Here is a 25,392-nt window from a genome sequence, read left to right on the forward strand (position 1 = left end):
GCTGAGGGGCGGTGCTGATGCTGAGGGGAGGTGGAGGAGTCGCCATGTTGGGGGCAGGCTGAGGGCATCCGCCGCTGTGGGGAGCTGGTAGAAGAGCAGCCATAGTGAGGGGAGGCTGAGGGGCAGCGCCGCTGGGGGAAGGGAGTGGAGGAGCCGCCAAGATGAGGGGAGGCTGAAGGGCGGCGGCGCTGAGAGGAGGGGGTGAAGGAACCGCTCTGATGAGGGAAGGCTGAGGGGCGGCGCCGCTGAGGGGAGGTGGTGGAGAAGCCGCCCAAATGACAGGAGGCTGAACGGCGGCGCCGCTGCTTAGGGGAGGCGGTGACGATGCGGCGGCGGCGCCCCTGAGGGGAGGTGGGGGACTGGCCATGTTGGAGGGAAGCTGAGGGGTAGCCGCGTCTCCGCCTTTTGGAGAGCTCGGGATGGCGGGGAGCTCTTCGTCGGGTGGTGTCCATGACCTGCTGGAGTTGATGGGATCGGGCCGGGAACGAGGCAGGAGCGGGGCGCACCCTCGGCCCCGTTGGGGCCTCTGGGACGCGCTGGAGCCGCCGGTGTGCGCGTGTGCGTGCGCTTTGGTCCAGTTACCGTCAGTAAAATAAAATAAATGAAAGGGACTCCTCCTCGGCTTCCCACTTCTCTCAGGCAAACAGCCGGCTTTGTTAGCTTTTGGGAGTGATGAAGCCCTGGAACAACGTGCCCAAAGAAGTTGTGGGTGCCCCTGGATCCCTGGCAGTGTCTAAGGCCAGGCTGGACGGGGCTTGGAGCAACCCGGGCATAGTGGAAGGTGTCCCTGACCTTGGCAGGGGCGTGGAACTGGATGGGCTTTAAGGTCCCTTCCCACCCAAACCATTCCATGATTATTTTGTGGTTCATTCAGGCCAGAAAATAGAAGTTATTACTTTACGTTTCTTGTGCCTGTTGTTGAAATGTGGAACGATTCAGTCCCAATACCACAGAAGGAACAAACTCCAACAGCATCAACTCAGATTTCAGCTCCTGGTTACAGAATTCAAATGGCAACATTGTAAACTTTAATAAAAAAATATAAACATTTAATTTTAGACCCCCCTTTAAAATCTATTTGTAAAGTATTGTTAATTTATAAGACATTCTTTTAACAAAGTTTTATAAAAGCTGTTAAATACTGGAGAGCTTGGCTGGCGTTTACAGTTCGATTGTTTGTTTTGGTACAGCTCAGCGTAATAACTTATAAATATATATCGAAATATAGTATTTACATACATGAACATTTATAATGAACATTATAATAATTTATCGGTGTAAATAGTCACCTGCAGTGATTATTTCAGTCACTTTTGAGACAACGACCCCTCTCTTACCCGATCACCTCTTCTACTTCTTCACGGCTTTTCCAAACTTAGTGCCAACACTGACTGGAGCACTAACACATCAGGATAAAGACAACATGCACAGGGACTGTCTGCGATTCCTGCGGACACCGGGATTTAAAATTCCCGGCGATTCCAGGTCGTTGTGTCAGGCTTTGGGCACCGCCCACCCGGCAACCGGCGGAGCGCTTTGAGCGGCGCACCCGGAAGTGGCGGAGCGTTTGAGCGGCGCACTCGGAAGTGGCGGGAGGTTCGGGTCGAGCATTTTCGTGATGGCGGCGGCACCGCTGCGCGTGTGAGTGGGACGGGACGAGGACGGGGTGGGACACGGGGCAGGACACGACACGGGATGGGGGCAGGCTTGCGATCTGCTGAGTTTGCGGTGGGGCCGGGGCCGGACCTGACCTTGCCGTTTCGGCCGCTTTTACCCCGCGGTGTCTCGCAGGCTGGCGTGCGGCGACGTGGAGGGGCGGCTGGAGGCGATCTTCGGGCGGGTGCGCGCCATCCAGGCCAAGAGCGGCCGCTTCGACGTAAGGCTTGTGGGGGGAGGTGGACGTGCTGCCGTTCCCGCGGGGTTCCCGTTTTTGTCCCGAGACGGACGAAGCTGGAGCTGGCCCAGGGTGGGGTTTCTGACTGTGGGAGATGTGCCGGCGGTGCTCGGGTGGGTGTTGCTGTCCCGTACCTCCGCAGCAGCGACCCTCCTCTTTCTACTCGGTGTTAGACGGGCTTTGCAGCCCCTCAACCCTCCCTGTCCAGCACCAAATGATTGGGAGGAGCCGTGATCTGTGCACAGAAGGCGGGAGAGCAGCTGCCTGCCCTTTTAAACCCGTTGTGCTTGACACAGATATACATAGAGGAATCTCTTTGCTTCAGCAAACCAAATGCTGCTGAAGTGGTGCAGGCAAAGGCTTTGTGTGTGTTCTGTCTGTGGTGAAATGGCAACTCCAGCTTTATCCGGTGTTTTTAGATGCTTTTGTGTGTCGGGAATTTCTTTGGTTCTACGTCTGAGGCAGAATGGGCCGAGTACCGCACAGGAGCCAAGAAAGGTAAGGAAGGAGGGTGGTGTCACCCAGGGGGCTGGCACTGCCTCACAGCCCACCTTGGAATTCAGGAGCCACGGCTGGGCACTGCAGCGTTAAAGCAGTTATACTGCAGCAGGGAAACCCCACACAGGAAGGAAAGATGGGCTTGTTTGGAACACCCCTGGCTTTAGGGCTAATCTTACACAAGCAGGGGAGGGTGATGTGGGTAGAGCAGAGGTTGTTCACCACCTGCAGCTGTGGGAGTGCCAGGCTGGGGACTCACTCACTCTGCAGCATGGTTTCTTGTCCTGTGCTCGTTGCTCCCAAAGTGTGGTGGAGGGTCTGACTGGATGGGGTTTCCTGCTGTGATTCCTGGGCAATGTGGGCTGGGGATGGTGCATTGGGATTAAAGCTCAATTAATGCACGAGGTTTTCTCCCTCAGCTCCAATCCCAACCTACGTGCTTGGCGCTAACAACCAGGACACCCTGAGCTATTTCCCGGACGTCAGCGGCTGTGAGCTAGCTGAGAACATCACTTACCTGGGTAAGGCTGCAGGGGATTTGGGTTCAGGAAGCTGCCTTTGCCTGCTTTCATGAACGTTCTCTTATCTCCCCACTTTAACACTTTCCTTTTTCTGGGAGTTTTAAGTGGCATTTTTTATCTTGTGATTCAAACTGGAGTTGAACTTGATGTTGGTACAATCTGCGTAAAATGTGAAGGAAACCACTGCTTTCTTGATTTGTTTTTTCTTTAATTTCTCTGATACCGAACTTGCTGACCAAAAGGAATAGTGGTTGCAAGAGCCTGTTCTTTGAGGGAATCTTATTCCCAGAGCATGCCTGTCTCTGTAGAAGAAGGTTTGAATATGATTTTGCTCTGTGACTGTACTGGAGTAGCAGAGGTAACAAAGCTCAAAGGAAAAACCAGTTTCTTTCCAGAATTGCCACCAGGCCAAAATTATAACAAAGTAGAAGGAGTTTGGCTTATTGTGCTGAGACTTCATGTTGCTGTGGATGAGTTTTTGGAAAGCAGTGTGGCAGGGAGGAGAGGGAAAACTGAGGCTTGTCTGAAGAGCTCAATTTTGGGCAGGGTTGGGTTTGAGCTGTGGCACCGAGCGATGCCATTGCCACAGGCACAGAAAATGAGCTGTCTGTGAGGATGGCCGTGGTGGCAGCGAGTCAGGACTGCTGCTGCCCTGTCCCAGGGGATTCCCTTCCCTGCCCTGCCTGCAGCTCAGGCTGTGTGTGTGTGTTGCTGCAGGCCGCAGGGGTGTGTACAGTGGCTGCTCGGGGCTGCAGATCGCGTACCTGAGTGGCACGGAGGCACAGCAGCAGCCGGCGCCCGCCCACAGCTTCAGCGCCAAGGACGTGGCCGAGCTGAAAATGTCTCTGCTGTCAACCCCAAACTTCAGGGGTGTGGATATATTGCTGACATCCCCCTGGCCCAGAGACGTGGGGACTTTCGCCAACAGCGCAGTGAGTGTTCTGTTCCCGGGGTTTCACAAAGGGTTGCCTTTCTGCTTGCTCTGGCAGTTCACCCTCTCTGAGTGCTTGAGAAGGCTGGGAGTGAAAACAGGGGAAGCAGATGTTCTGGTTCTTCAGAGAAGAAGGACTGAAGGGAGGGGGATTTGTAAGACTTCACAGCATTTTATCTGTCCCTGTCTATAGTAGGACCCACAGCTGGCCTGCGGGCTAGAGAGGATTAATGAATTGAGATTGTTTTAAGAAGTATTTTCTGACCAAGGCTGTTGGTATGGAGACCAAGAGGAGAGAAAGGAGAAAAGAAGATAACTAGGGAAAAAAACCCCACAGCTGTGGAAAGTATTTTTGGAAAGGTCCTGGGAAGAATAGGGGTGGAAGGACTTTCCAACAGTGATTGCTAGGTTGACTAATTGTGACCAATAAGAAAGTATAAACTGTATGGAGGGTATAAAAGATGGTGAAAAGTTGTAATAAACGGGTATTAGCCTTCTGAAGTACAGTGTGCCTTTTATGTGTTGTGCCCGCCCCTACAACAACACCTGCCATTTTTGAGTGGTTTTTTGTCTATTTCCTTAAATATTAGTGTGGTTCGTCCTCAGTCTGGATTTTGAGGATGTTGTTTCATTTGTGTCCAATTTTGTTGTGTTAATGTTCCTCAGCAGAAGTGATTATCAGATAATTTGAAACCTGTCTGGACATCAAGGCCACACACGTGGCAAAAGAACATTTTTTGCTTCCTCTCAGTTTCTTCCAACATCCAAAAAGAGATACAATCCTCAGGTTAAATGCGTGAGGAACCTTCCCTCACACCATAATAACCAACCCTGCTGCCCTTGGGGGGTGTAGAGAAATAATTTGTTGGGATTTTCTGGCTTGAAAAGAAAACTCAGATCTCAGAAGTTCCCATGGGCATTCTCTGTGATTGTTTAATATGTCATTCTATGCTTGACTTCCCTTGGCATGAGTTTTCTGGGAATGTACTCACTCAGGTGTATGGAGACGTATATTAAACCTTATTTTCCCTGCTCTTTGAGAGGTTTAAATAAAGCTTGGTTTGTGTTTTGTAGGGAGAAATAGATACCAAGAAGTGTGGCTCCAAGTTAGTATCAGATCTAGCTGCAAGTCTCAAGCCAAGGTACCATTTTGCTGCCCTGGAGAAGGCCTATTATGAAAGACTTCCTTACAGGTTTGTAAAATGATGTGAAATCTCACTTATTTTCAAGTAAGGGTTCAGTTTTTAAGGAACATTGGAGGATTGGTGTGCTCTCTGAGTATCTTCATAGCAGACAGGGGTTCTCTCACTGTCCTTTCAGTACTTTACATGCCAGTACAGCCAGGTTTTGCTTTTTTACAGGAATCACATGGTGCTACAGGAGACCCCACAGCACGTGACCAGGTTTATTGCACTTGCTGATGTTGGCAATACAGGCAAGAAAAAGGTACTGACACCTGAGTCTTTCTGCTTTTCTCAAGTACAATAATAGAGCAGTGACACCAGTTAGAGGACAACATCAGGCACTTAAAAGCTTGGCTGAAGTGAATGTATCTGTCTCACTTGAGAAATAGTCACCACCTGTCTGTTATGTCACAAGGGTAAGGGCTGCATGCTGTTCTGAGGTACAAACCACTGAAAATAACAAACTTCTGGCGTGAGGTTTTCAACCTGTTTCTCTTCTCCCCTTAAAGAAGTTATGGAATATTGGTTGGTAGTTAAGAGGATCCAGGCCTGGTAACAAAAAAGGCCAGAAAAAAGGCCTGGAAACAGGCAGGGATCAAGGATGCACTCCATAAACTCCTGGGTAGGACACTGGCACAAGGGGTGTGTTTTTCCATGCCCTGTCTTGGCACAAACACTGATGTGCTGAGTGATGTGGAGGTGTTCTGGGGTGTCTTAGTTCATAACTGATCTCCTCAGAGGTGCAGCCGTGGCAGGAGCTGCTTGCCTCTGAGCCTCTGTTTTTGTTGCAGTACCTCTATGCCTTCAGCATTGTGCCCATGAGCTCAATGGACCCCGCAGAGCTGGTGAAGCAGCCCCAGGACGTCACTGAAAATCCCTACCGAAAACTGAAGAAGGAGGCTCCCAAGAGCAAAGCCTCTGCAGAGGTACTGCCCTGTGCTCCTCCACCTGTGCATTCCTGGTTCACTCTCTGTGCTCACAACACTGCTTGGCTTTCCCTTTGGGATATCTCTATCAAAACTCTGCTGTGGAGAGAGGCTGGGAGTGCTGGGCGTGTTCAGCCTGGAGAAGAGAAGGCTCCAGGGAGACCTTATTGTGGCCTTTCACGTCTTAAAGGAGGAATGTAAGAAAGATGGGGACAGCTTTTCCTCTTCAGCATTAGAGCCTTCTAATGGCATTTGGCTGTATGGGATAACTTAGTCAAATGTTTTCAACCTCTGGTGAGCCTGTGACAGGTTAACATCTCTAAGAAATGAAGCTATTCTTTTGGCAAATGAAAAGATTTGAATAATCTTAAAATCAGGCAATTCTGATTTTTCAGCATAAGGCTGAATAGGAGAACATAATGATTTGATTTGGGGCAGCTTTCCCAGAAATTTTTCCCTAACTGAAGCAGGCAAAGTCTGATGCATTACTAGGAGAACAGGTCATTCTGTTCCAGGATATTCAGAAACATTTCTCCATGGAAAGGGTGCTCAGGCCTTGGCAGGGGCTGCCCAGGGAGGTTTGGAGTGCCCATCCCTGGAGGTGTCCAAGGAAGGGCTGGACGTGGCACTCAGTGCTCTGGGCTGGGGACAAGGTGGACATTGGGAACAGACTGGACTCCATGGGCTGGGAGGGCTTTTCCAGCCTCAGGGATTCTGCGGTATTGCTGCTTTTCGAAAGTGGTTCACAGCTCTTCAGGAAAAATCAAATTCTTGTATATCCTGTCACTTTCCGTGATACAGTTCTAACTGAACATCCTGTTCACTTTTCATTTCCTTAACAGGAAGAACCAGCTTGTCAGTTTTTCTTTGACTTGAACAAGCATCAGGGAAAGAAACGTCCTTCAGACGGGAAGGAGAGAGGGGACTCCCAACCTAAGCAAGCCAAGAAACCCCGTAAGTGTGAGGATGCTTTTTTCCTGAGCTCTTCCCTCGAGACATTGATGGACCACATCATTCCAAGTTGTTCCTCAAGCTGTTGAGCTTTAGGTGTCAGCTGGCCAGAGAACTCTGCCACTGCCAGCTGCTGAGGGAATGCAGGGGGATGAAGGGTCCCTTGTTTCCAGAGGCTTCAGTAGGTGAAAGAACGGTCAAGAGTGTAGTTTCAAAGCTCTTTGGGTCCGTGGTAGTTGTGGTTGGGCTGATGGCATTTACCCTCTGAACCAGACATGGCACTTCCAAAAAGCTCAGCTCAGGTATGACAGTTTGGGTGTTAATCCAGGTGTTTTGGGTGTGATGGATAGGCCAGAACTGACAAGTGTGTTTGACAGTGTGTGCCTTTGTCTTTACCTGTGCAGCAATTTTACCTCATTTTAATTTGTTTGCTTAAATGTGCTGATGTTTTCTTATTAGTGAGCTGCAACTACTGACTGGAACTACTAAACTCCTCTTTCATTAGGTTATAGCATTCCAGGAGAATGGCAGGGTGTGACTGCCACCTCCTCCTCTCTTGCTGGAATTTCCTGGCCAGAGCTGTGTTCTTCTGATGCCTTCAGCACTTTATAAACTGGGAAAGGTAGCTGGAAACTACCACACTGTCTGTATTCTGACAAATACCCCTCTTGCTAATCCTTGTTTTCTTTCCCAACAAAGCTCAGCCCACAGGGCCCTGCTGGTTCTGCCTGGCCAGCCCAGAGGTGGAGAAGCACTTGGTTGTCAGTATTGGCACACATGTAAGTATCTGCAGCTTTGCTAGGACTATGGGCTTTGCTAGGTCAGAATCATGCTAAGACATGGCAAAACAAAGTACCAATCTCCAATTTTAAATTTAGGACGAACAAAGTTTATTTGCAGCTGGCTTTTGGGTTTGCTTTCAGTTTCTTTGAATCTCCTCTACAAACACATAAACTCTTAAATGAAGCATGGTCCAGTTTGGCACCAGCAGCAGAGCTGGATTCCAGTGCCAAAATCCTTTTTGCCGTGCCAGCCCTCTGTTACCATCTGGCAAAACTTTTCCAACTGGAAGTGAACTAGAACCTGCTTTGGCAACAGGATGCACCAATGCCAGATCTCTCCGGGATGGCTGGTTATATTTTTGTTCTATAGAAATGAAAAAGAAGGTATCTCCAAGATGTACTTTGAGATATTGACTTTGAAGCTCAGCCCATCATTGTTTTATGCACTTTACTTAAAGTTACTGCTCCTGTACAGCATAATCCACTTACAAGGACAGGTTTGTCCACAGTCTTAGTTTAAATTCTTAAGTGGATTTTTGTGTCAGAATAAGAAATTCCTGCCTCAGTGGTGAAGTTCACTCAGCAGCTTCTCTGCAGACAAGGCATTCTCTGGCATTCAAAAGATAAATTTTTTGGTCCCTTTGGCAGTCCCTTTTCTCTTTCTCATTCCTCTAGTTGATTATTAAATTCAGTATAAAAATAAATTCAAATGAAATGGCTAATAAACAATCCCTAATAAGCAGCATAGAAGACTCCTTTTCCTGAGGCTGGGGGCTACTCAGAATGAGTAGTCAGAGAGTAAATTCCTGCAGCACTGTGAGTAACTGGTGTGTGTTGTTTCACTCTAGTGCTACCTTGCCCTGGCCAAAGGGGGTTTGTCACCTGACCACGTCCTGATTTTGCCAATTGGGCACTATCAGTCAGTGGTGGACTTGTCTTCAGAGGTGCTGGAAGAAGTGACCAAGTACAAGGCTGCCCTAAAGGAATTTTTCAGAAGCAAGGGAAAGAGATACGTCCTATTTGAAAGAAACTACAGGAGTCAACATCTGCAGCTACAGGTATGGTTTGGGTGTCACCATGGGAAAATACAAGCTTGCACTGAATATAAACTCGAACTGAATTGAAAGAACAATTTCAGGGTTTATTGTGGTGGTTGCTGTGTGTGGCAGGTCTGTAAGGATATCAGAGCTGTAGCAGAACTACCACAGAGATAAGAAAGGAGGTGGCTCTGCTGAGAACTTTCAAGCTTTGAGTTTTCAGCTCTCTGTCCACCTCCTACAGGAAAAAACGTCTCATAAGTTTAAGCCTGTAGAGATGGGTGCTCACCTGTCTTGTGTGATGAGGCTGAGCTGTACTGAGGAGCTCACGAGCTCCAGTGATGGACTGATGGCTTTCTGCAAATGGATTGTCTCGTCTTCCTTTATTGAAATGTCCTCCCTCTCCAGGTGATTCCTGTCCCGCTGGACCTCTGTACTTCTGAAGACATCAAGGAGGCCTTTATTACACAAGCACAGGAGCAGCACATTGAACTGTTAGAAATCCCAGAGCACTCAGATATTGCACAAGTATGGGGCCACATTTTACCTCTTCACTTCCCCTCTGTCCTGCCTAAGCTGCTGTTCCCCTCCGAGGTCACTCTATGGGGTGGGGTTAAGTTGTTGGAGGCAGAACCTCATGGACTTGATTTGGGGATGTGCCAGAGGTGTTCTGCTGTGGGTGAAGTTCCCATGAGCAACAGATGATTTCTCAGCTGAGAAATGTGAGCATGGCTTCTTCCTCCAGAAATGTGCTGTGCTAGGCTGGGGTGAACTAGATGAGGTTAGGAATGACCAGACCTGCCTGCTTCTCATTTACTCGCGGCAGAATTAAACCACAAAATATTATAGGTGATCCCAGCAGGAAATGACCCACTGCTCCTTCCTCCCATGGAAGGTATTGTTTGAGGTCAGGCACTGACCTCAGGCAGTTTGTGGGTTATTTTTCCAAGTTTTCTCCCAGGAGAGAGGACCATGGCATGGGGACAGCTGGGAGGAGGGTCTGCCTGTCTCCTGGTAGCTCTTCTCAGAGCCAATGTCTCTTCAGACCTTCATGTGCAGGAAGGGTGTTTAGGCATTGGAAGGGGCTGCCTAGGGAGGTGGTGGAGTCAGCAGCCCTGGAGGTGTTCAGGGTACAGACTGGACGTGCCGTGCTCAAGTTAACAAGGTCATATGTTGGACTTGGTGGTCTCAGACGTGCTTTGCAGCCGAGCTGATTCTGTGGTTCTGTGATTCCCAACGCGCAGGTGGCTCAGCCGGGGATGCCGTACTTCTACGTGGAGCTGGACACGGGGGAGAAGCTGTTCCACCGCATCCGCGGCCGCTTCCCGCTGCAGTTCGGCAGGTGCGTGCCGGCCCCGCCCCCCGCGGTGACGTTGCCATGACGTAACAGGACGTTGCGGTGACGCCACGGTGACGTCACGGCGCTGTTGTTGCAGGGAGGTGCTGGCGAGCGAGGCGCTGCTTGCGCAGCCGCAGCGCGCGGACTGGCGGCAGTGCGCCGCCCAGCGGCCCGAGGAGGAGGCGCAGGCCCGCGCCTTCCGCCGCGAGTTCGAGCCCTTCGACTTCTCCCTCCGGGACTGAGGAGGCGCTGCCGGCGGCGGCCCCGGGCGGGCGCGGGCGGCGCCGGGCGGTGACGCGGCAATAAAGGCGGAGTGCCGGAGCGAGCGGCTGAGCCATGGAGCGGGGCGGCCCCCCCGCGCCCGCCGCCGGCGAGCGGGCCCCCGCCGGGGCGGCGCTGCGCGGGCACCCGGCCGGCGGCTGCGGGCCCTGGGAGATGCGCGACCGCCTGGGCACCGGCGGCTTCGGCAACGTGTGCCTGTACCAGCACCAGGTGGGGCCGGGCCGGGCGGCGGGGAGGGCACGGCCGGGCCGGGGCGGCTGACGGCGCTGTGTCCCGCAGGACTCGGGCGACCGCGTGGCCATCAAGTCGTGCCGGCTGGAGCTCAGCGTCAAGAACAAGGACCGCTGGTGTCACGAGATCGACATCATGAAGAAGTGAGTGCGGGCGGGCCGGCTCGGCACGGCTCGGCTCGGCTCAGCCCGGCGGCACCGGACAGATAGGGAGAGGGGACAGCCGGGGTCTGCCCCTGGAATGGCCAAGGAGAGGGGACAGCCGGGAGGGGTTAGACCCTGGAACGGCTTTGGGGGGACGAGACCATGTTGTGGGGGCAGCTGGTGCCTTGGTTCCTGAATCAGCTTGGGAGTGGGGACAGCCGGGAGTCAGCTCCTGGACTGCTTGTCACCTGGCATGCCTGTGCTGGTTTGTGTCTCATCCCAGTGTGCCAGCTCATGCCTTGGCTTGGGAGCTGATGATCCCCAGGCCCCCTGCCCTATTGTGCTGCCTGGGCTGTTAACTCATCCGAAATTCCTCCAAACTCACACCGCCCTGTGGGTAGAGTTTTGATGTTGTGCTTTGGGAACACCCACGTGTTCCCATACCCTGCGGTACCTTTGTTTTTGATTTAGTAACCAGGGGATCCTGGATTTGCTTTTTTTCTGTTGCGCTGCCGAATGTAAAGAATAAATTCTCCTTACACTTCCTTGTGAGAAAGTCCGTACTCTGTGCTGCCCACCCTCCCTCTCCAGCAGGTGAAACGGGACTGCACAGCTTTGGTCTCATGGATGTGCGGGCTGCCTTTGAGTGTTTGGGTCTCACAGAACTGCTTGAGAGAGACAGAGGGGTCCTGGAGCAGGAAATCTCTGTCCCACTGGTGGGATGCTCTGAGTTGTTCTCCCCAAGGCCTGCAGTGACCCTGCTGTAGCTTTGTTACTCTCATCTGTGTGTGCCATGACACGGGGGGCAAACCACTTGCAGGAAACATGAATTTGTAAGTCAAGGCATGGTGATGTCTGATTTGGTTGCTGAAAAGAGCCACTAAGTCACAAGCTGCTCTTGCATTGGCGTCCAGAGTCTTTGGAAGATGTAGAGAGAATTAATTTGCCTTCATTTCCTTCTGGATATGTAATTTATTCCCAAGAGTAGCATGCATTAGAGACAGTCAGAAAGCGGCTGTTTGAATTCAGCTGCAGAGGTTAATTTTTCCCTCTGAATGTGGCTTTCACCTGCCTGGTGCCGTTACACAGGTGTTAAGGGATTCTTGTGAAATGCTTGGGCCAGGGGGAGTCTGTTCCTACATACAGTAGCACATACACACACACGGAATGACTTTGCCAGGATTGTGCAAGAATTCAGAACTTGAGTCTGGATCCCCATCATCAAAATACTGTTCCTTGTCTTTGAGACAAGGCTTCTGCTCATCACTGGTTTGTGTATTCCCAAGGTATGGATCTTATGCATTTGGGTACTGGTAGGTACCAATTGACAAGTGAGCAAGGATTCCTGTGGGGAACAGAATCTGTCCCTAGAACATAAAATGTGGTTGCACTGCAATGTGTTGTCTCATTCTCCCGAGAGAGTTTTCATCCAGCTCTCCATGTGCTTAGGCTGAACCATCCCAACGTGGTCAGAGCCTGCGAAGTTCCCGAGGAGATGAACTTCCTGGTTAACGGCGTTCCTCTCCTGGCCATGGAGTATTGCTCGGGGGGTGACCTCCGCAAGGTAACGCCTGCTGTGCTTCCAATAAAAAAAAACAAATAACACGAATCCAAACAAGGCGTGTTAGTGCTGCTTCTGTAACCAGCTCTGCTCTGTGGTGCTTCTCTTTGGGTACAGGTGTGAGGAAGTAAATGTAAGGTGAGAAAAAAATCACATGTGGGGAATGAGGCTTGTGTTTTTGAAGCCAGAGGGCAACCCAAGGGCAGATGCTCTTAGCCTGGCAGAGTGTGTCCCATCACGGAGCTGCTTTAGCATTAGTGCAGCTGCTGACACCCAGCACGTTTGGCTTGTTTGCTGCTATGTCTCCATCTGTTCAGAGTCTGACTGGTTTGGATTCGTGTGTATCCTGTGTTATGTTGCTCTCAGCACAGGGAATGAGCCTATTAGTGCTGGACTGGGGCCTCCGGGGATCCTCAACCTTTGCTATTCCTGCTGAACTGGGAACTGTCAATCTGCACACTGGCAACACCAAAAATAAAGGAGCCTTTCAGTAGTTCCCCAGGCAGTGGCTTCGTGACCTGATAGAGTTTATGCTCCCTTTCCATTACAGCTGGATTCAGGAAGCAGCAGCTTCTGTAGGGGTGAAGCAGCAAATCCCTGTCAGATCAGGATTTGCTTAGAAATCACCTCATCTATGTGATCAGGAAACTAATTTTTCTGTAGTGATTGTTAGTGGTGTTAAACAGCCCTGGGGAACGTGAGCAGCTGATGAATGCAGTAACCTCATCTCATTATATGGTTTTGCATTTTTAAAAACAGTCCAAGAGACACTTCTAAGGTTTCAGTCACAGTAAAAGAAGGGGCATATGTGAAAAGCATTTGGGGGTTGCAGACACGCATCTGGCCACGTTCTCAGAGACATTTGGCTGTTGTATTATTGCAGTAAAAGTTTGGAGACTCCCTGAAGGTAGGTTAGAAACTGGCTGAGAAATTAGCTCTACTTGCAATGCAGTGTTCGGTCGCTTCATTTCTGATGAATCTTTAGGTATGGCATAGATGCTGAAACAATTTAGGAAGTAACATGCTTCATTCCATCTGATGTTCTGTACTGCTTTGTTTCTTAAAGGAAAAAAAAAATATTTCTAATTGTGTTCTTTAAGTCTTTCTTGTTTGGCATCATTTGTGTTTCACTTCACTATTAATTTCTCCTTGTGAATCCATCATGAGGGCTGAAGCACCTCAGTCATCCCTGAAGTCTTGAGTGCAGTAAATCAGAAATTGCTGAGGCTGCTTTTATTGACAGCTCATTAAGACAGTGCTGAGGTGGAACCTCCCTTGCCTGCAGCCCTGTGGCCCTGCCTTTGTCTCTTAACCCTTTGCTTTCTGAATTTTCCTTTTGTTTGAGTTATCTTCTTGGCCATGATTTTATTGAAAAAGTCAACTGCCTCATTCAGCTGGAGTGATCCTTGAGCTGTGCTGTTTGCTGGGTAGTTTCAACCGGATTGAAAATGTTGGTTTTTGCTGTTAACTGTTGCAAGCCTGGGTCTGAAAACCTTTTGCTTTTTTGTAGTTGCTAAACAAACCAGAAAACTGCTGTGGGCTGAAGGAAAGTCAAATCCTTTCTCTGCTTAGTGACATTGGTATGTAGTTAGTGCTTTCTTTTTGTTTGGTTTTCTGCTTTTTTTTTTTTTTTTTTTTTTTTTTTAAGTGTAGTGGCATTTGCCTTTTTCAGCTGACCATGAAAAGGGAACTAAAATGCACAGAGTTTTAAAAAAAGTCAGGCTCATTGGGAAGTACCTAGTTTTTTGGACACCATGGGAAGGAAGAGCTGTCTGATAAAGGGTAATGCCTGGGTTTCTCTAGGAAAAAGGTTTTCTAGGAAAGCTCCTTGTTTTCTTAATTCTCTTACAGATAACCTGTCACTGCTTATAGGAAGAGCTAGTTTTGGCATAAGAAAGTATTGGCCTGGACTTCTGTCCTTTCAGTGCTCAAGAGGACTTCCAGCTGAATTCCTTTATACTTGTTCCCCTTCCATAATGTTGTTTGGCTGTTTTTTTGTTTGTTTATTTTTGTTTTGTTTTGTGGTGGTGGTTTTTTTTTTGTTTTTTTTTTTTTTCATCATACGTTGAGTGTCTTTGGCATGTCTTTGCAAAGATGTGAAAATGCAGTGCAGAAGAAACACAGGTTTGGAAGCTGTTAAATGTAGAAGTGAGTAGTAGCAAATCATGGAAGTCTGGGGAAACTTGCCCCCCAGTATTAGGTTTTTACCAGATGTTATGTTTAATCAATGTGAATTTTATTTTCTGTTAAAACAAACACGTGTCTTTCAGGATCTGGTATCCAGTATTTGCATGAGAATAGAATTATACACAGAGATTTAAAGCCTGAAAATATTGTTCTTCAGGATGAAGGTGGGAAGGTAAGTCAGGTGGTCAGTGTGTTTCCACTGTCATTTCTGGAAGTTGTCACATTGAACTGGACTGAAAACTCAACTATGTATTTACTAAAAGCTTCAGCACTGTTGCTGAAGCTTTGCCATGGACTTTTTCCAGAATTTCCATTCTGGCTTTCCTCTTGAGTCTTCTGTGGCTGTCACTGAGCAGATTTTGGGTTGTTTGGTGTTTTTTTTCCTCAGCATTTGCTCTTCTGATGAACTGTTTAAACTGTTTGCAGATTGTTCACAAAATAATAGACCTGGGATATGCAAAGGATCTGGATCAAGGAAGTTTATGCACTTCGTTTGTTGGAACACTGCAATATCTGGTAAGACTTTTTAGTGTCACCAGCACTGGGGCAGGGCAGCTGTGGCTTGGCACTGCCAAGGGCTGAAACCTCCAGAAATGGAGATCCCAAAGGTGTCCTGTCTCAGGGATACACACCTGTATGCAGCTTTGTCTCTGCAGAAATGCAAGGAAATACCACTGTCAAAATGTCTTTTTGTGATCATTTTCAGGCTCCAGAGCTCTTTGAGAACAAATCCTACTCAGTTACTGTTGATTACTGGAGCTTTGGGACAATGGTGTTTGAATGCATTGCAGGATTTAGACCTTTTTTACATAATCTGCAGCCATTTGCCTGGTAAGACACTTACTCTGGAAATAGTGCTTCGAAGTGCTAATGCTTAAAACTGTGCTGAAAGACTTTAACCTGCATATGGAGGTTTCTGCTTGCCTTGCTCTGCCTGGAGTGTATGTTTGCTTGGTTTTTAAAAGGGTGGTTCTGAAACAGAAAAAAACAGGAAACTTGTGTTTCTGCTAGAACAAGAGAAGAAGTAAATTTTTCCAGAGGCAGAGCTGATTGGAAGGGCTCCTCTCTTCCACATGGGGATGTTCTGGGTGGATTGAAAATGGCATCTTTGTCCTGAAAGATGCGTTTGTTTTCTAAAGCTGCCGGACACTGGCACTTTTTTTGCTGTCTTCGGTTGCTCCCTTACAAAAGTAACACTCCTCAGTATATACACAAAGGATTTTATTTTCCAGGCATGAAAAAATCAAGAAGAAGGACCCAAAGCACATCTTTGCCTCTGAAGAGATGAACGGGGAGGTTCGCTTCAGCACCCACCTGCCACAGCCTCACAGCCTCTGCAGGTACATGTGTCCTCATCACAGTTCTAAACTGAGGGCTCTTCCTTCTTTATTCCAAACATTGAGAGCTCCTCCTTCTTTCTCTGGAGTGTTTCAAGCTCCTGGCAAGCTGCTGTTTGCTGTTAAGGGATAGCCTGTAGCCAGTGGCTCGTTTTTGGGTACTTTGGGCTCTCCAGTGCCCATTGCTCGCAAAGATGGTCAGAGCCTGTTGAATAGAGCACACAAGGAGACCAGGAAGCTGGGCTGCTTCAGCCTGGTGAAGGCCTCCCCTTTCTTACAGCCCTTCTGCTTTAGTTTGATTGTAGAACCCATGGAAAACTGGTTGCAGTTGATGCTGAATTGGGATCCACAGCAGAGGGGTGGAGGTTCAGATCCTGAGACCAGTCGTCCGAGGTGTTTCCTAATAATGGATCACATACTGAATCTGAAGGTGAGTGGGGGCTGCTACTGGGTTTAAAGGCCTTCTGAAAGCATCCCAGAGGACAGAGAGTGTGTTCAGTGGAGCAAAGCTGTAATCCTGGTATCATCCAACTTCTAGGATCAGGAGGAATTGTTTTTCTTGGTATCAGGAAGTGTGTGCATATACAGCCTGTTCAGTACATACTGAAAAACAAAACATCTCCTGCAATAAAAGTCTCTAGCTTTACATTTGGAGTAGAAGGAGGACCCTATATTACTGTTCGTTAACTTGGAAAGATCTCACGAGGATCAAATGAGGGTTTAATATTTGCTGGTAACAGTTTTCCCAGACTGTGACCTCTAGGTGTATCCATGTACTATAGCAGTAATGCCTGTAATGGAACAGAGGTGACATTCACCTGATTTTTCCTCTTCAAATAATAAGATGAGCTTTGGTGGAGTCAGACTAGCCAAGGCAAGCCTGTATATAAACAGGAGGATGATTTTGTCTCCATTCTTTGGATGTCATTAAGCTGCAGCAGAGCCTGTGAAGGGTGTTGGATTGTTGTTTTCTCTGACATTAAAAGTTACAGGCCTAGGCTTTGAGATTTTCTTTGTGGGGCTTTACTCCTGAATTTATTATTGTGGTTATTAAAACCAAATGATGCTCCCATTCTGCTCCTGTGGCTTGTGTGCCTTTGTCTTTGATATCCAAGGATTTCTAATCTACTTGTCCTCTTTTTGCAGATAGTGCACATCCTAAATATGACCTCTGCCAAGATGGTGTCCTTCCTTTTGCATCCTGAGGAAAGCCTTCATTCCCTTCAGAATCGCATTGAGTTTGAAACTGGAATAAGCACTGGAAATCAGGAGCTGCTGTTGGAAACAGGGATTTGCCTGGACCCTCGGAAACCTGCTTCCCAATGTGTTATTGATGGTGTGGTAAGAAAGATTCTGTTCATGTCTTTCACGTTCTCAGACAATTTAAATCTTAGGGAAGATAAATTGCCTAAATCTTCTCCCACAGGAGACAGTTTGCTCTGTAAATGTAGTAACTCTAAAGATATTTTATTGGGTAATGTAAGCAGGTCTCTCTACTTGTACTCTGCCTAAAATTTAATTAATTGCTAGCAAAGAGTTCTGTCTTCCTCTAGGATCTACGAAAACAAGTTTTTTAAGGCACTTGGTAAAAGAGCGTGTCCACAATAATTAGTTCATGATGTACTGGGTTAGTTGGAGCTGCTTGGGGTTTCTCTTGCTTATATTCTCTTCTCTTTTCTTCTCAGAGAGGCTGGGACAGCTACATGGTCTATTTGTTTGATAAAAGCAAAACTGTCTACGATGGCCCCTTTGCTTCCCGGAGTCTGTCTGACTGTGTCAACTACATTGGTGAGTGTGCTGGAGAAGTGCTGTTCTCATGCAAAATGAAATGAAATCTGCTTTATAAAACCCTGTGTGTTGTCTTGAAGGGCTCTGTCTGATTCAAAGAGAATCATTTAAGAACCTGAAGCAGGTTCTTAACACCTTGTCCTGATGTCAGAGCCCTGGCATCAGCAGTTTGTGCTTTTAGGAAGCTGCTTCCCTGCTTGCTGCTTCCCCTGCTTGTCTCCTGAGATGATAGCAGTCATTGCACGACCTAGTAGACCTCTCTGAAGGTTTATCTGTCATAAATCTGTATCTGTATGAATGACCCTCTGTACCTCTGTGAAAGAAAAGTAGTGTCAGGGACAGGAGACATCTGCTGGGATACTGCATGTAAAGAAAATGCCCTGTGACATGCAGTAACTTAATTTTCTTTGGTGTGTCTCCACTGGTTTTTCTCATGTTCTAGTGTCACTCAGGTTTTTCTGTGTTCTGGGCTGTTTTATTCTGGTGAATCTCATTGCATGGCACCATTCTGCTTGGAGCAAAGGCTTTTTATGCCATGTTTATTGATACCCTAGTGTACTGACAGTTTCCATCTCTGGGAACGCACCTGCATCTTTTCCCCTTAAACATCTACATCAGGAAATCTGAGAGGAAACACATAAAAGGTTTGAAGATATTTTCAGATGAATCAGATCAAGACAGTGACCAGTATCAATGGATTAAATGGAGCAACTACATTTGCTATCTTGGGCTTTAAGAGTGTTTTGGCCAAAACCCCTCATGGGGTTTTACTTGCTCAGTCACAGGTTGTCACATACCTGGGGAGCTGTGACATGAAAAGCTCGTACATGCTTCAGCAGCACCACCTGGAAATTGAGTAGAACTTGGCTTCCTAGGCACTTCAAACAGGAATTAGGAATGTTGTCCTTTTCCAGAGTTGTCACTGCACTGTGTTTCTCCTGTGTTCAGTCCAGGACAGCAAAATCCAGCTGCCGATCCCTCAGCTGCGCAAGGTGTGGGCAGAAGCGGTTCACTACGTCATTGGGCTGAAGGAGGATTACAGCAGGCTCTTCCAGGGACAGAGAGCTGCCATGTGAGTTGTCACTCATGCAAAGGGATCAGTGGTATGCCAGCACAGAGTCTGTTTGCCTGGAATTGTGCATCTCGGGGAGTTCTGGTTCCCCAAAGTTTTACAGCCCTCTGCTGTTCTGTGCCTTTACATTATAAAACCTATTTGGGCTGGGAGCTTATTCCACTCCAGGAATTGTGCTGGGTAATGCCTGACATTGGTAATAACCAAAAACCACTTGAATATACTCAGAGTCTCACAGCATGGCTGAGGCTGATTGAGACTTCTGGAAGCCCTCCAGCCCAATCCATACTCAAAAAGGACTACATCCAGACAGCTCTCAAATATCTCCAAGGGTAGAGACTCCACCTCTCTGGGCAGCTTGTACCAGTGCTCACTCAGTCACCCTCGGAGTGACAGAATTTCCTCTTTTATAAGTCCAGATGGGGTTTTTCAGCTCATGTGTGCTGTCCTTGTTCCATGTGTTAGGCTCAGCCTCCTTCGGTATAATGCTAACCTGATCAAAATGAAGAACAACATGGTGTCAGCATCCCAGCAGCTGAAAGCAAAGCTGGAATTCTTCCACCAGAGCATTCGCCTAGACCTGGAGAGATACAGTGACCAGATGGCTTATGGCATATGTAGGTATTGGGGAAGACTTGTCTGGGTATCTCCTGTGATGCTGTAAAGGAGCCCAGCATCTTTATGTGGGTGTATTTTAGCTAGGGGAGGTGCAGGAGAAGAGTTTGGCAGGAGCAAAGGCAAGAGGATAAAAACCAGAATGTTTTTGGAGACCTTCAGTGACAGTGAGACAGGTGGTCAGCTGTTCTCCACTGAGAACAGAAAACAGGAGCATTAATAGTATTGCTGATGTAAATATTTGCTATTTATTCATTCAGAGTTTGATTCATTTGGAGTTCTAACTGGGTACCAAGTGGAGGGCAGAGCTGCTGCACTTGCTGACAGTGCTAGCAAGCTGCTGTGCTTGTTGTCAGGATGAGAGATGGGCTGAAAAAGCACCAGCTACAGTTTCATGTCCCTGAAAGAAATAGTGTTCAGGAGAGAATAGCAAGATTTACACGTATTTTGAATATATATGGCTAAAGAATGTAACCTGGGCTGAAGGATGAGGATGGAAAACTGAAAGGCACTGTGAACTGGGTTAGGACAGTCTGTGTTCAATCAAAAGTGGCAGTTGTTGTGGAGTTTGAAGACTCAGAGTTGTTTTGGGCCAGTGATTGCAAGCAGTGCAATCCTACCAAAGGGTTTGTGTGTGAGTTAAGGTTGAGCACAGAGTTGCAGCTTTGCTGTGATCTCTGGGTCAGGACTCTTGCTGGGAGATTCAGCATCATGTTCTTTGTGTTCAAATTACACCAGTATAGGTAAAGTTCAGGTCTTGCTTTATTTTTGTGTCCTAATGTCTTTTTATAAATTAACAACTCTTTTTTCTTAAGCTTCAGAGAAGATGCTCAAAGCCTGGAAGGAAATGGAAGAGAAAGCTTCTCAGTGTGCACAGGTAGGGGATGTTAAAGAAGCTAAAGAACCTCTGTGTGAGGGAGATTGTGACAGGGATTTAATGTGTCACATGTTCCACTGCTGTGTCCCTTCAGTGTTTCATAACCTGCCTGCTGTGGGAATGGGAATATCATTGCAGGTGCAATTAAAAAGACAGTCTCCTGTTACCAAGTTGTTTGAATGGATTTGGACAAAAACAACAAAAGTCACCAGACTCAGTTCTCTAAAAAGCAAAGTGGAATGCAGAGACATGTTACTTGTTGCCCAAAAGAAATGGTATTGCTATGGGTCAAGAGTCTTCCTGGCTGGATTTGCTGCACACAGAAATTCCCATTGCTGAAGCTGAAACGCAATCACTTGCTGTGCAACAATTTCAAAATTGCAGGATTTCACTGAGGAGTACAGACATAAATCACTGGCATGCTGCAAGTAAAGATGCAAATTAGTTTTAAATAAGAGTAATCTCTTCTTTGTTATCTGAGGAATGGATAAAAAGGTGGCTGCTTCTAGCAGAATAATTCAAGGCTGTCTCTGACTTTTTCCAGACAACCAGGAACCTCACCCAATATTTACTTGGCAGACCATCAGAATTATGTTCTGTTATTCCACCTGCCCTGCCCCTTCATCAGGAATGGAAAATGTTTCACTCCATACACAGGGATATGTCAGTCTGTCTAGGAGGCAATCCAGAGACATGGAGAGATGATTTATGAAGAAACTGATTTTTCTCAGCCAGTGTTGGTGGTCAGAGGTTTGGCTGTAGGCGATACCATGCACTGAGAACAAAAACCTCAGTTATTGTAGCAGCGTTGTGTCAAGAGCTTTTTGGCTCCTGAACTCTCCAGGCAGTCATCCATTATCCATACAAGTGTTCTGGGGATCTTTATCTCCTTGATTCTCTTCTTCAGTCTGATCTCTGCCCCCATTTCACCTCAGGCTGAAGATATTGGCTACCTGGATGAGCAGATCATGGCTCTGCACACTGAAATTGTGGAGCTGCAGAAGAGTCCATATGCAAGGCGCCAGGGAGAGGTGATGGAGAGCTTGTAAGTCCTGTGCTTCTCATTTTTACTGCATATAATTGGATTTTGTGTATTTCACTGTCTGAGGGGTTTTTCCCCCCCTTTTGCTGGCTCCCTCGGCGATTTTGAAACACAAACTGCAAGTACAGAGTAGTGTATGGTTGATTTGAGAAAATTTTGCATGTGAAAGATCCCACCACCTGTGGGACACTTCCTGTCACTGAACTATGGAACCTCATCTCACAAGAGCCCAGGACTAAGATAAATCTTGGTCTCAGCTGAGGATTTCATTTTGTGTTGGAGAGGAGTGACTTCCTTACTGTTGAGTGAGAAAACGATGTGATCATGGTAAAATCCTATTAAATACCTTCAGTATTTTCTAATCAAGGGTAAATATCTAATGGGTACTTGAATATTTGGAAAGTTGATTTTTTTTTTTAAAGTATTAAAATATGAAAGAACTAAATGGTATTTCTGATCTTGAGAAGACGTAGGAAGTTACTGAGCTGCTGCTGAGAGCACAAGTGGCAATTCTAAAAGAGAGAGATTGAACAGCCATTAAATCTTTTAATAAGAGCTCCTCAGAACAAGTCTGACTGTTCAGGGAGGAAATGTGCCTGCTCCTGGCATGTTCTCTCCCCTCCCTCTTTGCTAAGTTGCTTTTCATCCTGTGTAGTTGCAGCAGAACTGGTGCACAGGGGAGGAAGTGGTGCAAAGGAGAAGCCACCTCCTGCAGCAGAACCTCAAACTAATCAGGAACATGCCTCCTTAAACATTATTTTAAGCATTTCCACCACTGCAGACCAGGGTCAGAGCTGGGAAACTGCTGCTTATTTCTGACAGACTGGGATTTAGAACATGGAGGATTTTGTTAAAGGCTCGAAGTTTTCAGTTTGGCTGCTCTTGAAATACTTGAAAGAAGTAATGTTTATTTAATGGAAAAAGAGAAGCACAGTCGTCTTGCTTGTGATGCAGCTGTCTCTTTCCATTTACAGAATATCACTAAATTCAGGCAAAAAAAATGCAGAACAGAAACAAGAATTTCTCAGGCAGTTGTGCAGTCAGTTTCAAAAATAAAATGAGATAATTAAGGATACAGGGAAAAGAAAACACAGCTGAGGCGTGTGAAAATTTGAAACTGAAAATAAGCTCCACTTGGTGTGGTTTTCTGAGGAGAAATTGCATAATTGGAGAAAAAGAGAGATAGCTTTTGGGAAAGTGTTGAATTCCATCCCAGAAAGAGCATCCCTGTGTCCCTAAGGCCATGCTTGTGTACCAGCTGTAGAAGATGATCCAGTGTCTGAGTTCAGAAAGGCATCCCTTTACTGCAATGCTTTTTTTCTTGAGTCACCTGGCTGCTGACATTTACCTGAGTCATATTCTTCTTTTTAAAGGGAACAGAGAGCTATAGACCTGTACAAGCAATTAAAAACACGACCTCCAGGTATGGAAAAATGATTTAAAGATTGTTTCACATTTTTACCCCATGATTAATTGTTCTGAACTGAAACCTAGAAAATACTGTTAGGATTTACTAACGTGATGGTTGCTGGCCCTTCCAGATCATGCCTACAGTGATAGCACAGACATGGTGAAGATCATTGTGCAGACAGTACAGAGCCAGGACCGAGTCCTCAAGGAGCTCTTCGGCCACCTCAGGTACTTTATGCAGACAAAAAGCCCAAACAAATCCAACTTGCAGCATTTGGAGTTTTGTAGCAGGAAAGGATAGGGAAAACCATGGAGGTCAGAGCCCAAAAAGCTCCACCCGCATTTCTCATAGCATTAATTCTGCTTCTCTGTGTCTGTGCTGAGTTTCCACTTAATTTTTAAAAACATGACTGTTAGCATCCAAGAGTTCACTTTAAAATGAGGCAAAATCTGCCAGTTGGAAGTTGGAATTCAAATCTTCAAGCAAAAATGTAGTAGTGTTACAGAGTGGAGGAGATACCACAGGGATTTGTACAATCATTTTTTGAGTATCTTGAATCCCAAGGTGGGGCTTCTGGTCTTGTCAGAATGTGCTGGGAAGTGAGTTTGTGTTTGGTTTTTGTTCTAGCAAGCTCTTGGGCTGCAAGCAGAAGATCATTGACCTGCTCCCCGAGATTGAAGTGGCTCTAAATAACATCAAGGAAGCTGACAACTCAGTGATGCAGATGCAGGGAAAAAGACAAAGGGAGATATGGCATTTGCTGAAAATTGCTTGTGTGAGTAGCTGTTGGGCTATTTGTTTGCACTTCCTTCCAGTGCATGAGCCAGGAGGCATCAAAATAAAGTCAGCAAAACGGGGTAACTGCCACACCATGGTTGTTTTTTTTTTTCCCTGCAGAGAAGGGCAGTCTGAGATGGTAAAAGCAGAAGTTAAAGAGGTGCTTTCCTAGTTAGTTTGAAGTGTTTTAAAGAGTACTCTGCTTTTTTTGCATGAATTACGGTGCCTGAAGCCATCTCCTGGTTCCCACATTTGAGTCTGTGTTACCAACAGTGCTCATGTGTAATCCCAGATCTTGCCTAGGTAACATTTAAGCCTAAATTCTTCTGAATTTCTTTGTTCCAGACTCAGAGCTCGTCTCGATCGCTGGTCAGCTCTAGCCTGGAAGGGACAGCCTCGTCTCCAGCAGCCACGTGGCCCCTCCACAGCTCCTCAGGGAACGCAGCTCCTCACCCTCTGTCCTCGCTGGCAGCTGCTGAAGATGGGTATGAGCTGCTGGGGGAGGAGCCACTTCAGGGAGCTCAGCGTGGCTGGTTCAGTATCTCAGGGCCTTTATCCTTCCCAGACAAGTTTTGGGAGTTCATGTGTCAATAATGCTCTAAAAAATCAGGGATTTGGTTGAATTCTCTATTCAGAAACTTCTGCTCTCTGTTTCTGAGCCAGTTCCACATGCTACATGCACTGCTATAGGACTGTGCCAACACATTGTACAAACTACAAATCACTTTTTTGGGTTGTTTAGTTTTGGATTTGGTTTGATTTTTTTTTTTTTTTTTTTTTTTCTCCCCACCATGCAGCACCTTTTGATGGGGTTGTTACTTTTGGTGCTTGAAATTCATCACCTTAGGGCTTTTTTCTTCCTGCAGAGAAAATTTTGCTGACGTGATCAGGGAGAATGTGAATTACCTCGAGCTCTTCAGCAGCATTCTGCAGGAGGTGAGGCAGGAGCAGAACAGCATGATGGTAAGTGCTGGTCCATTTGCCAGGACCTGGCTTTTGGGGGACACCCAAGGGTGCCCTGGGGACGTGAGAACTCCTTCAATAGGAAAAGGTACCAGGTACCAAGCCCCATGCAGCCTGGCCTTGGACACCTCCGGGGATTCAGGGACAGCTACAGCTTCTCTGGGCAGCCTGTGCCAGTGTGCATGGTTACAAATTTCTTCCCAAAATCCCATCTAGTGCTGCCCTGTGGCAGTGTGAAGCCATTCCCACTTGTCCTGGCACTCCAGGCCCATGGGAATAGTCTCTTTCAATCTTTCCTGTAGCCCCTTCAGACACTGGAAGGCCACAGTTAGGTCATTCTGAGGTTTCTCTTCTTCAGGCTGAACAATCCCAATTCTCTCAGCTTTTCCTCAGAGGAGAGAGGAGGCACTTATCCTTTGACTACCAGTTTGGAAAATCCCATGATTTCCTAAGCTAGAATGGACTCAGAGGGCTCAGTGAGTCCAGCAGCTGTGCTGTGCTGCATTGTGTTAACTCCTGAGAGCATCCTTTCTAAGGGCTATTACTGATTTTTCATCAAACAAGACACACATCAAGTAGCCAGACCCTGTGCTCAGTTGTTTTTTTGCTACTTTTTTGCAGAGTTTTGACTGGAGCTGGCTGAAGTAGCCCCACGAGCCAAGGTGCTGCATCACCTACGTGCCTTCCGTGTGCTGAGCACGGGCTCGGCCGTTTTCCCTGTGGGACACAGCAGCGTTCTGTGGATATCACCAGCTGTCCCCCCAGGGAGCGGCCTGGGCTCGGCCCGTGGAGCCTCCTCGGGACGGGGGGGCGCAGGCACGGCCCGCTGCTGCCGTGTGTCCCATGAATGTATAGCGCGTGTATATATAATAAACTCTGTGCTGAGACACACACATACATACACTGAGCCCTGCTCGCTGCCGCGCCGCCATCGCCAGCACGCCGTTGCTTGGCAACGGGGGAACTCTCCGGTGCGCTGCGGTGACGTCATCATTCCACGCCGCCGTGGCGCGCCCATGGTGCCGCGCGCCCGCGGCGCGTGC

The 25,392-nt window shown here is 47.5% G+C and overlaps 2 protein-coding genes and 1 non-coding gene across 4 annotated transcripts; all 3 read left to right on the top strand.

Moving 5' to 3' along the window:
* The first annotated feature begins 1,595 nt into the window (after window positions 1–1,595).
* CWF19L1 (CWF19 like cell cycle control factor 1) lies at window positions 1,596–10,384 on the top strand. Its single transcript, XM_014882287.2, has 14 exons — window positions 1,596–1,641; window positions 1,792–1,876; window positions 2,314–2,392; window positions 2,812–2,913; window positions 3,631–3,845; window positions 4,919–5,037; window positions 5,206–5,290; window positions 5,820–5,954; window positions 6,797–6,908; window positions 7,605–7,684; window positions 8,536–8,745; window positions 9,133–9,252; window positions 9,969–10,066; window positions 10,161–10,384. Exons 1-14 carry the CDS (start codon window positions 1,619–1,621, stop codon window positions 10,303–10,305), a joined length of 1,608 nt encoding a protein of 535 aa, XP_014737773.2. The 5' UTR covers window positions 1,596–1,618; the 3' UTR covers window positions 10,306–10,384.
* LOC148222952 (small nucleolar RNA SNORA12) lies at window positions 8,830–8,970 on the top strand. Its single transcript, XR_015805241.1, has one exon. It is a non-coding gene; the product is annotated as a small nucleolar RNA SNORA12 (small nucleolar RNA).
* CHUK (component of inhibitor of nuclear factor kappa B kinase complex) lies at window positions 10,385–25,250 on the top strand. Of its 2 annotated transcripts, XM_014882275.2 has the most exons (21): window positions 10,385–10,555; window positions 10,625–10,719; window positions 12,169–12,283; window positions 13,791–13,860; window positions 14,551–14,639; window positions 14,894–14,983; window positions 15,174–15,298; window positions 15,700–15,807; window positions 16,099–16,234; window positions 16,951–17,145; window positions 17,490–17,592; window positions 18,541–18,664; window positions 19,130–19,281; window positions 20,095–20,156; window positions 21,092–21,201; window positions 22,572–22,621; window positions 22,740–22,836; window positions 23,237–23,384; window positions 23,732–23,871; window positions 24,253–24,349; window positions 24,971–25,250. In XM_014882275.2, exons 1-21 carry the CDS (start codon window positions 10,400–10,402, stop codon window positions 24,995–24,997), a joined length of 2,289 nt encoding a protein of 762 aa, XP_014737761.1. In that variant the 5' UTR covers window positions 10,385–10,399; the 3' UTR covers window positions 24,998–25,250. The 2 variants fall into 2 exon arrangements, with proteins under 2 accessions (XP_014737761.1, XP_088024711.1); XM_088168585.1 differs by lacking the exon at window positions 24,971–25,250 and having other exon boundaries at window positions 24,253–24,964.
* The last annotated feature ends 142 nt before the right edge of the window (window positions 25,251–25,392 follow it).

Source organism: Sturnus vulgaris, chromosome 8, assembly GCF_052056855.1.
Source record: "Sturnus vulgaris isolate bStuVul1 chromosome 8, bStuVul1.hap1, whole genome shotgun sequence".
Taxonomy (NCBI): Eukaryota; Metazoa; Chordata; class Aves; order Passeriformes; family Sturnidae; genus Sturnus; species Sturnus vulgaris.